The sequence below is a fragment of the Nanorana parkeri genome, unplaced genomic scaffold (genome assembly GCF_000935625.1).
Source record: "Nanorana parkeri isolate BGI_ZX_2015 unplaced genomic scaffold, ASM93562v1 scaffold98, whole genome shotgun sequence".
Taxonomy (NCBI): domain Eukaryota; kingdom Metazoa; phylum Chordata; class Amphibia; order Anura; family Dicroglossidae; genus Nanorana; species Nanorana parkeri.
The window spans coordinates 170,589-180,512 of NW_017306366.1; the positions used below are offsets into that span (position 1 = coordinate 170,589).

Genomic DNA, 9,924 nt, shown 5'->3' on the forward strand with positions numbered 1-9,924 from the left:
TAAATATCTTGGATGGCAGTATCCTTTAAAATGAATTTGTTTTAGTCAAATCTGATCGATGTAAAACATCAAGACATGGCAAAAATACATGGGCAATCTTGGGACTGATAAAAGAGCCTAGGCTACAGTAGGCAATCATCTCATATGAAACACACTGATTTTAACATACTACACACATGGTATTTAAGAGAATTTTCAATCCCCCATGTATTTTAGATCTTAAACCAGTTTCAAATAGGAGGGGGACTTGAAGAAATTTACTTACAAGAGCCAGGGACCTACTCTTGGCATTCTATGCACGCACAGGGCTTCCTGCTCTCCCCTGCATGGTCTGTCCACATTCAGCTACGCATCAGCACAACAATTTACAATGGATAGCAGACAGGAAGGTGCAGAGATTACTGCATTCCCCTCATCTGCTGATCCACCGCCTTTACAATATCTGTATACTGTCCACTGAAATCTGCAGGAGAAAGCAGCAAGACTCAGATTCAGAGTCTTAGCCCTCGTTCACACCTGAACGTTTTGTAGCGCGTTCTACGCTCGACGAACGCTCAAAAATATAAATCCCATTGTATTCAATGGTCTCGTTCCCACCTTGGCGTATTTCCGCCCGTCCCTAACGCGCTACAAAACGGGCCACGCCTGAAAAGGTACATGTACTACTTTGGGCCGTTTTGTTGTGCGTTTCCATTGGGATACAGTCAAGTAGCCTTCGGAAACGCGCGTTTGTCGCGCAACTTTTTTTTACAGCGAATCGCGGTAAGAAACGCGCGACAGACACGCAAATGCAATACGCCTAGGTGTGAACGAGACCTTATAGTGGTTTGAGTATGCCTCAGATCACCAGCTTAGGCCAATTTACTCAGATTCCATTCAGGATTTTCCCCCCATTCTCATTGTTCTTATCCCAGAATTTCAGACCCCAAATGTCACCAGACCATGCAATGGAAGAGTCCTTGCTCTGTGTCACTACAAACCCTAATCTCGGAATTGTAGATGGCTCACATTGGACCTCGGAGACTAGCTTTCAGTGCTGATGGGAACAGAAGTGCTTTGTTTTTGAAATGTTCATTTGGCAGCAAACAATATGATGCCATTAACCCACCCCAAACCTCACCAAGCACCACCTAGAATAGGAACAATGTCAGGATTCTCATGTGTACTGCTGAAGACTTACACAAGATCCAATAAATACTTATTAAGAAGTGCAGAAATTAAATCAGACAAGAGATCGTTGCTGTGAAGGTTCAGGAATGGAGACTGAGAAACTGATTGACATAAGCATGTGACTGGCAGAGGGAAAACCAAACCAATACTGTGTCTGCTCTAAAGGGTTCAGAAATGGGTAATGCTGAGAAGCCAGAAAAACAGGAGAAGGAGAAACCAACTGGTGAGTAGGGGGGCAGGAGGTCTCCAGAACAAGAGTCAGTCTCCAGGATCCAGTTGGAACTGAAAAAGGAAAAAAGTGCAGGGAGGGAAGAGGTGGGTCCATGTCTCAGTTTCTGTTAGGGGATGAGTAAAGTTTCCGGTTTATATACAAAAGTAAAACTGAAAATATAGTTCTGTTCTCTGTACATGTCTTTTTGTTAAACTTTTCCTTAAAAATAAAAATAAAATAAGAGGAATAGGGTGACAAGTGGAGGTCCAAATCCCTCCCCGAGTGTGCTCATCTGTAGATCAGTCCAAAGAGATAACATCTGGGATTATGCCATACAGAGAAGAGCTGTCTGCTGGCCCCCGGCTGGCTGCCCCGTGGCTGTCACGGAGGCTGTTCGAGGATATCAAACTGCTGTTGCTGCCACTGTTGCTTCCGTTGGTCGCAGGCAGAGTGGTGCTCCCCCCCCCACTTAGCTGGTCCAGGAAGATTTGAGAGGAGGTGTAAGGGAAGAATCGCGATGAATGAAGAAGATCTGGTTCTTCAGAAGCAGCAGCTGCTGCGGCAGCCAGGAGGGACGTGTTGTAATGCTGAAGAAAGAGAGATACATAATATTAATGAAAGGCTGTTGGTAAGGGTGAAAGCGCACAAAGCATAAAAAGATTACCTGATCAAAATAATAAGGGCAAGACAAGGCAATTCAAATATTTGAGGGCTAGTTCACACCAGCCCCAGTGCATTCCGGCATGATTCGGTGCCCGGAACGCACTGGATTGCATCCCGGTCAGCTCACTGCATTATGGGGCCCCCGCCGCGCGATCGCCCACACTAGAACGCGTGGCACATCAATACCCGCAGTCCGGTCCGAAAAATTGGTGCATGCACTATTTTTTTCTGACGGCACAAGACCAGAACACAGGCACTGATGTGCAAAGCGTTCCGGTGCCAGCAATTGTACTACGATCAGAGAGCGTGGCTCCAGTGCCATTGACTTTAATGCACAGCCACACCCACTACAGCCCAGAACGCAAGCCAGTTTGCGATCCAGTGCGCTCAAGCACCAAAACGCGCCGGAATGCATTGGGGCTGGTGTGAATTAGCCCTAAAACTGATCTCTGGGCAAACTTTAACTTCTATCCTAATAGTTTATATCTATATATTAAACTCGCCTTACTCCATCCCAAGGAAACCACCCAACTATAATCCCAAAGATTGATGGGATATGTAGTTCTGTGTGGCACATGCAGATACATTTTTTTTAAATGTGCAGCGCTACACTGCACCCTCCCACTTTTGACCAGACAGAGCATGAAATCAGAGCAGTTTGAGAATTCAGGTAGTTTAAAACCTGTTTACTGCAGTCTAATATTTTCTAATAAAAAGATAATGGCCAAGGTGAAGATGGGTAGAATGAGGGTCAGAAGCTTGGTTATTTGTATACCAGATATGCGCTTTAATGCAAAAGGTGCGTAAAAGGAAACCTGAAGGTTGGCATTGTAGACATCCTTATAAAAAAATAAAAATTTAAAAAAAGCCAGTTGTCTGGTTGTAATGGCAATTCCCTGACAAACAGATTCTGAGCCACTGACCTAGAACAAGCATGCAGCAAACAGTCAGACTGAAGTCCGAACTCCTCACCTGCATGCTTATTATAGATCAGGGACTTAAAGAAGTGAAGATCTCAGATCACCATGAAAGCCAGAGAACAACATTGTAACCAAGAAAAGACAGCAATCCGGGTTTCTTTAGTATTGGTTCTCTTTAATAAGCCACAACTCCAGACATGAACAAGTCTGCACTCATTAGAAACTTATGCAAAAGAACAGCACCAATTATTTTATCTGTGAGTATTCCAGAGATGGTTACTTTTCCCATTCAAGGCAAATTGACAGGTTCTCGTGTTAAACAAAACCCCACCCACCAGATACTCACCTTCCCTACACTCCCGTTGCCCCCTGCCTCTGTTGAAGCCAGGAGTCACAACCCTGTGTAAGCTCAATGTTTGCTATAACAAATGGTTTCGTCTGCCTCCCTAGTTGGCAGTGTTTGGGCCCTAGTGATTGGCCGCCCAGGCCTGAGAATTGCATCCAGGGAGGTGGTCACAAGCTCCTCCATAACCAAAGCACTGTGAGGGACATTTATCCAAATTAGCAACAAATCCAGATGCACATTAGGCAAAATGTCAGTTAAAAAAAAGTCTACGCATCAGTTTTTCCAGGTTTGCAACATTTACTTACTGAAGACAAGATTTTTCACCAAAACAGAAGCACAATTAAAAAGTCAGGGGCAAGATTTGTTCTGCTGCAGTATTAAATTAGAGCAGCTGAAGAGGAAGTTCTAAATGAAGATGCCCAATAATGAATATGCCCAATTGCTCCGGTTTAGCATTGCCTAGCTGTGTGACGGGATAAAATGTCCGTCTGTGTATTTCCTGAAAGATGTGACAGCAGAGGCGGTAGTGCATAAGACACTAATATTGATGGGTAGGGGGAAGGCCCATCAGTTTGCCCTGAATGAGAGTCTCCCTATTCTTTAACAGTAAAAGGTGCAAACTCTTGACGAAGCATTGTAAAAATATAAAATTAGACTTACTTGGTTGTCTCCAGACATAAACTGAAAGAAGTCCAATCCTGAAAAAGAGAGAAAAAGAAATAAAAGATTAAAATGTATAAAAATGTCCAAAAGATCTTTTAAAAGGGACATTTATATTCTAGATTAACCCGCATCTTTAAAAAAAGAGCACTGCCGTCATTCAGAGCCATATCATAGGCCATCACTATGGAGAGGGTGGGGGCCAATAATCTCTGCACATGCCAGGAAAATTACTTTCCCTACTTGGGCCACAATTATTAAAGTGAAACTAAAGGGATTGCTTTACAGAAAAGAATGTTAGTGACATTAAAAGACAAAAAAAAAAATTCCCTCCCCCCAATGTTAGCACTTACCTTAAATGATGTCTCTAAAAGATTCCCATACACTTTACAACCCTCGCAGGACTTTAGTCTTGCGAGGGTTGTAACGTAATTTAAAAAATGAACGATCTGCCTATCTTGGACAGGCAGATCGTACTTGCGATCATTGCAAGCCCGCCCCCCTGAGGGGCCGGCTTCCGATGACTGCACGTGCGCACACCGGCCCGGTCGGCAGTCATCTCTCGATCATGTTAAAAACCAGCCGAAAATCGTACGATTCTTGGCTGTTTTACCAAACATGCTCGAAATACAAAGTCGTGCAACCGTACATTAGAAACGGTCGCACACGCCTTCCATACACTGCACGATCGTACGATCACGGGATTTCGAGAATCGTGCAGTGTATGGGCACCTTTAATCCGATCTTTCCTGATGTTTTTATCTGTCTCTCCAGCGGTGCGGCGCCTCTCCGATCCAGCGCCGACTCCTCTGTCCTTGCTGGCACTTCCGATAACACGCGTCTATAGACTTACCTTGCGTCTTTGCTCGTCTCCTGGCCGAAAATCCGAACTGCGCATGCGTCCGCCCCAAGATGCTTTGCGGCCGCCAGAGCAGTTTCGGATTCTCGGGCGGGAGCACGTGACGATTACGGGGTAAGTTTAAACCGCTGTTAAATCGTTTTTGTTGTTTTTAAAACTTTTTGCATATATCTGCTGCTCGGTAGCAGTAGAAATAGGCAAAAAAACTGAGGGTTTAGAACCCCTTTAAGCATGCTATGCTTGCCTTACAAACCCTCCTCTCCAAAAAAAAAACAAAACAAAAAAAAAACACCACAACACACTACATTTGGTGCCCAACAAACCATTATGTGATTTTCTCTGGATAAATTTAGACTTGCCAAGCAAGCGGTTTACAAGGAACCTGAGAAGGGTTCTGTGCAAGGTAATAGGATGAATTATACTCCCTACAATAAATAAAATAGGAGAACACTGTTTAACCCCAAAATATAAACCAGCACAAAAAAGTGCAAAAACAGTTTTAGAAATAGTTGTAACAGAAGGTTTAGGTACAGTGACAATGCAGGACTCCTACCTAGCTGGTCATACGGCATAGGTGTCATATGGAAGGGGTGCCTGTAGTCCTGGATCAGAGGGCTGTTCATATATGTTGAATCCACAGCTGGCAAACTGGGAGTCCGAGATATAGGAGAACCTTGGTGTGGCAGAGTCAACATACTAGAAAAGGGGAGAGAAAAAAGTGAGAAAGTCATCAGTGGCTCCCATGTAAGCAACAGGATGTTCTGAAATGATGCAAATGTTTTTGCATTGATCTGTAATTGTTATACCACATATCACCAGCAGATGGCAATGCAGATGAAAGGTGAACCCATCAGTCACTGCAAAGACAGCTCAGAAACAGATGCGACGTACTACTAATGCTTTTTTTCATGTAAAATGTTGTCAAATAGGGGGGCACCTGTTGGATCCTACACCCTCACCGTACATGCCACAAAGTAATATTAAAGCGCTGCACCTTCTTTAACGAGCCACCTCTCATACAGCTATCAAATGTCAGATTCAGAGGGCAATAGAAGTTCCAGCATTTAACACAGTGGAGTGACAGGAAACAGGGTCTTGATCTCAATCTGGTAGAGGTAAAGCCTGGAGCTGGGATCCAACAAGCTCCACAGGGATTCATTTGAAGAGTAACAGACAAGTACTTGTTCAGAATTGTTATTTTAAAGTTTTATTCCAGATTGGATTCCCTTTAATATTACGACACTCTTGTACAAACGTACCTCTTGTTGCTGAGAGGTGAAGCAGGGGTTATCGATGGACAACTCCTTTTAGCACAGGGCTCTTCCTCCTCCTCATCTGAAGAGCTGTCCACCGTCAGATCAATCACCTCTACCCTCCTATTTTTGCTTGATTGTTGTGAGGACACCTGATGCTCCACCGTACTGCTGATACACCCATCTGAAATATTACATACACAAGATAAAACCACTACTGTCAGACATTTCACGCTCGTACCTTGGAAATAAGCATTACAACGGTTTTACTTTAAACTCCAGACAAACATTTAAATACAGAGACGAAAAACAAATAGGAGGTTGTGTTCCTTGCCAAAGGATTTGCATTTGTATCCATTCAGTCATGAGATTTAGACAGCTCGGTCACACAGCACAGGCTATTACTTGGCCTCTGTTTCTCTGTTACAGTTAAGGAATACACTGAACTGGACAGGGAAGAAGCAGCAGTAGACAGATGAGCTCACCACTCTGCTCTTCTCCTATCAGCGTGTTCCTGGTCTGTATGTTCCTTGTATGTAGCACATCCGATTGGCTCCAATGGATGCACACCACCCCCTTCCAATCTGCTATTCTTTACAGGGGATTGCAAGAGGCCGATAAAGTCAAATTAAAGTATTTAGACTAGTTGCAATAAAAAATAAAGGTCATAATACTTAAATGCATCAATTTGTGTCTTTTATATCTAGCTGCTGTTCAGCTTTAACGCAAAGAAACAAGCACACACACACACACACACACACACACACACACACACACACACACAATGCAGCACAAGTGATGGAGGATCAATGGGAAATAAATTCCAAGTAACAAATCCAGAGGGACATTAATTATTAACTGAAGCCAAACAGGAAAAAAGACTAATTCATGGCAGAGAAGAACTATGAAAGAGGACCCGAAGAGTCCTTCAATCTAAAGCATAGCTGGATATCTGGCACACAGCCCTCCAAAAAGAGATGTACTGAAAATGGCGCCCGCTTACTAGACGCCCTTCAGTACAAGATCCAAAACACCTCTTGTATTTCTTCAGCACCTACTGACCAGGAACACTACTTCTACCCAACATTTCATCTTCACTTCCTATGACATCTCAACCTAACCCCTCAACCATCACGTTCTCAAACGAATCATCCCCACACAGCTCCCTCCTAATTTATCACTTGCCCCTCCCTTTAGATTGTAAGCCCTCAGGGGCAGGGCCCTCCTTAACAATCTCAATACAATTCAAGGCCAGATTGTATGTCTTCTTATATTGTAAAGCGCTGCGCAAACTATTGGCGCTATATAAATCCTGAATAATAATAACTTCCAGTTATGCCGACAACTGTGTCACCAGATAAGTTCCTGTCCAGTGAACAGTTATCACCGTGACCCGAGGTGCATATTTAACAGAGCTCCATAGAGCACAAAAACCAGACAGGAGTTTATCCCTCCCGCCTCTTGCAGGGGAAACAAAAAAAGTGCTGGAACGCATTGCGCTGTTGTGAACTAGCTCTAAGTATATGAGATATAGATATTAGATTTTTTATTTTGGCTGGGCATAAACAGTATTAACCTTCTTTCAAAATAAAATACAGCTGGTGCCATCACTGGCAGCTGGTATTAATGCTGGGCTCCACCTTGCTTAAGCAGCAGGATACTCTTGAGGGCCTGGCTCTGTGCTGTTCTCACTGTAAGACTAGCTGTCCCTTACCCAGAACAAAGAGAAACCCAAAGTGAATGCGAGATGATTATTTATATAGAAAATCATCAGCTGTTTCCTGAAAAGCTAGGCCCTGTGACAAGTTACAAATTATGTGGCAAAGACATAGGGAATAATGTTAGTCTATGGCCAATTCTGCTCAAATCCAACCTCTCAGCACCTGATCATCTTTCACAACATGCAAAGAAAACTGAACACAAGTCCATGTGATTTGGCTGTATGACAGCATACATGGCACACTTATAAGCTGAACATTTCTAACCATAATCCACGTTCTATATGGGCTGGGTAAAAACACTTCCTTTTCCAGGAAGGATGGAGAGAATAGTCTACACCTTCAACAGTTTTGCGATTTGGAAAAATCTTTTGTAGGGCACAACCTTCCTAGGAAGGATTTTTAGGCATTTTTTAATTGCACAATTATCCATCACAAATCTTAATTGTGGGATAACAATTGTTTAAACATGTTGAAAGCATGCCTATGTTATAGGAATAGGATGATCAAACTACTACTATGAACCATACTATAACAGTCTGCTACAAGTCACACACAAAAAAAGAAGTGTAAAACAATACTCACTGTCCACTCCATTATACGAGTTTGTTACTTCCTGCACATCTTTCTTAGACCGCATAGGTGACCAGGAGCCATCTTCCTTGAACTGGATCTCATCACAGTCTGTGCAGCACTTTAGAATTTCCATAAAGAGGCTGGAAAATGAACATATGCTAGTTAAAGTTTTATAGTGCACTAGTTACACATTTTATATTTATTCCTACACTGAAACTATTTGAAGACGGAGGAACTTCCTTTAAGCCAAAGGATTATATCATGTTAATAAGCAACAAATATGGCATCGTGCTAGGATCGCTGCACCTTGTGATAAATAAGTGTAATGTTGCTCTTTTCACCTCGCTGATGCAGGGCTCATTGACAGCACTGTACATTTCCTTCAATCATTTTCATTAGGGTGGCACCGATACCATTATCGGTGCCGATACCATTATCGGTGCCGATACCGAGTATTTGGGCTAGTACTTATAATCCCCCAAATGCTCTGATACTTACCACCGATACCAGTACTTCCGATCAGAGGAAGATGTCCCTCTGACTGGCAGTGTCGAGGGAGAATAGCGCTGGCTTCCTTTCCAATCAGGAAGCAGGCAGCCTCGGTAAGTGAAGTTGATGTTTTCGCTAGAATACCGGCAATCAGGAAGCCGGGCGACGGGTCATGATCCACCGCTGGACTTCCTGGTAAAAATCGGAGCACACGGCACCGGCGAGTACTGGAGAAAAAAACAGTATTGGTGCATCCCTAATTTTAATGGGCTGTAAATGCTCCTTATTGCAAAAGGTGCATTCAGTGGCAAGAAATCATATAGCGAGTTCCATAAAGCGGATTCCTTTGCAGGAGATACATGATGTACAAATGGTACTAGCTGAAAGAACTCTCCTTTTTATGCTGCCCGTGCACTAAACTGATAGCTTAGACCAAAATCAAGGGCTCATTTAAAACCATAACCAAAATATCCGTGTAGCAGATAGTTGAATTTGTTAACCAAAAACGAAACTGGCCATGTATTGCAATAGATTTTTGAAAGATGCAATTTTCATCAATGCCATCTTAACATCTGGTGATCCAAGGTTGTAGCCCATGAGAGATTTTACTTATTTTATTAGAAAGAGAAGACACCTTGCACAATTCATGAATTGTACGTTTTACAAGTTCTTTCCCACAGACTCTTCCTGCAAATATTTATGGTGATCTGTATTTTAAGTCACAATGCCAAGCTGTTGCGCAAACTTTGTGGTTCAGCCTACTGAAATACTTTACCTAACCTAGAGATTCCCGTTTCATTTAAGTGGTCCAAAGAGTGTGTGAGAGTGTGAGTGTGCATGTGTGTCAGTGCTGCCTTAAAGTGTATTTCCCTTCTGCAGTGAAATGGGGATATCACCTATTTTAGAACTTAAAAAGAAATGCAAATCTGCAAAATTCTTCCCTGTACTGAATTTCCCTCTGTAATGCAAGGAGGGTGAGAAGATTAATCTTAACATGGTTAACCCTGTCTGTACTATGCTGGCATATCAGTTGTAAACTAGATTTGAACATGGTCTGTC

The 9,924-nt window shown here is 42.9% G+C and overlaps 1 protein-coding gene across 1 annotated transcript in view; it reads right to left on the reverse strand.

The window, feature by feature from the left end:
- Window positions 1–1,680: 1,680 nt before the first annotated feature.
- Window positions 1,681–9,924, reverse strand: part of PIAS1 (protein inhibitor of activated STAT 1) — a 62,620-nt gene continuing 54,376 nt past the window's right edge. The window contains exons 10-14 of the mRNA XM_018552827.1: window positions 8,386–8,516; window positions 6,089–6,266; window positions 5,383–5,525; window positions 3,971–4,008; window positions 1,681–1,968 (exon numbers count right to left, since the gene is read on the reverse strand). Of these exons, the coding sequence (XP_018408329.1) occupies window positions 1,681–1,968; window positions 3,971–4,008; window positions 5,383–5,525; window positions 6,089–6,266; window positions 8,386–8,516 (778 nt within the window). The remainder of the gene's footprint in view (window positions 1,969–3,970; window positions 4,009–5,382; window positions 5,526–6,088; window positions 6,267–8,385; window positions 8,517–9,924) is intronic.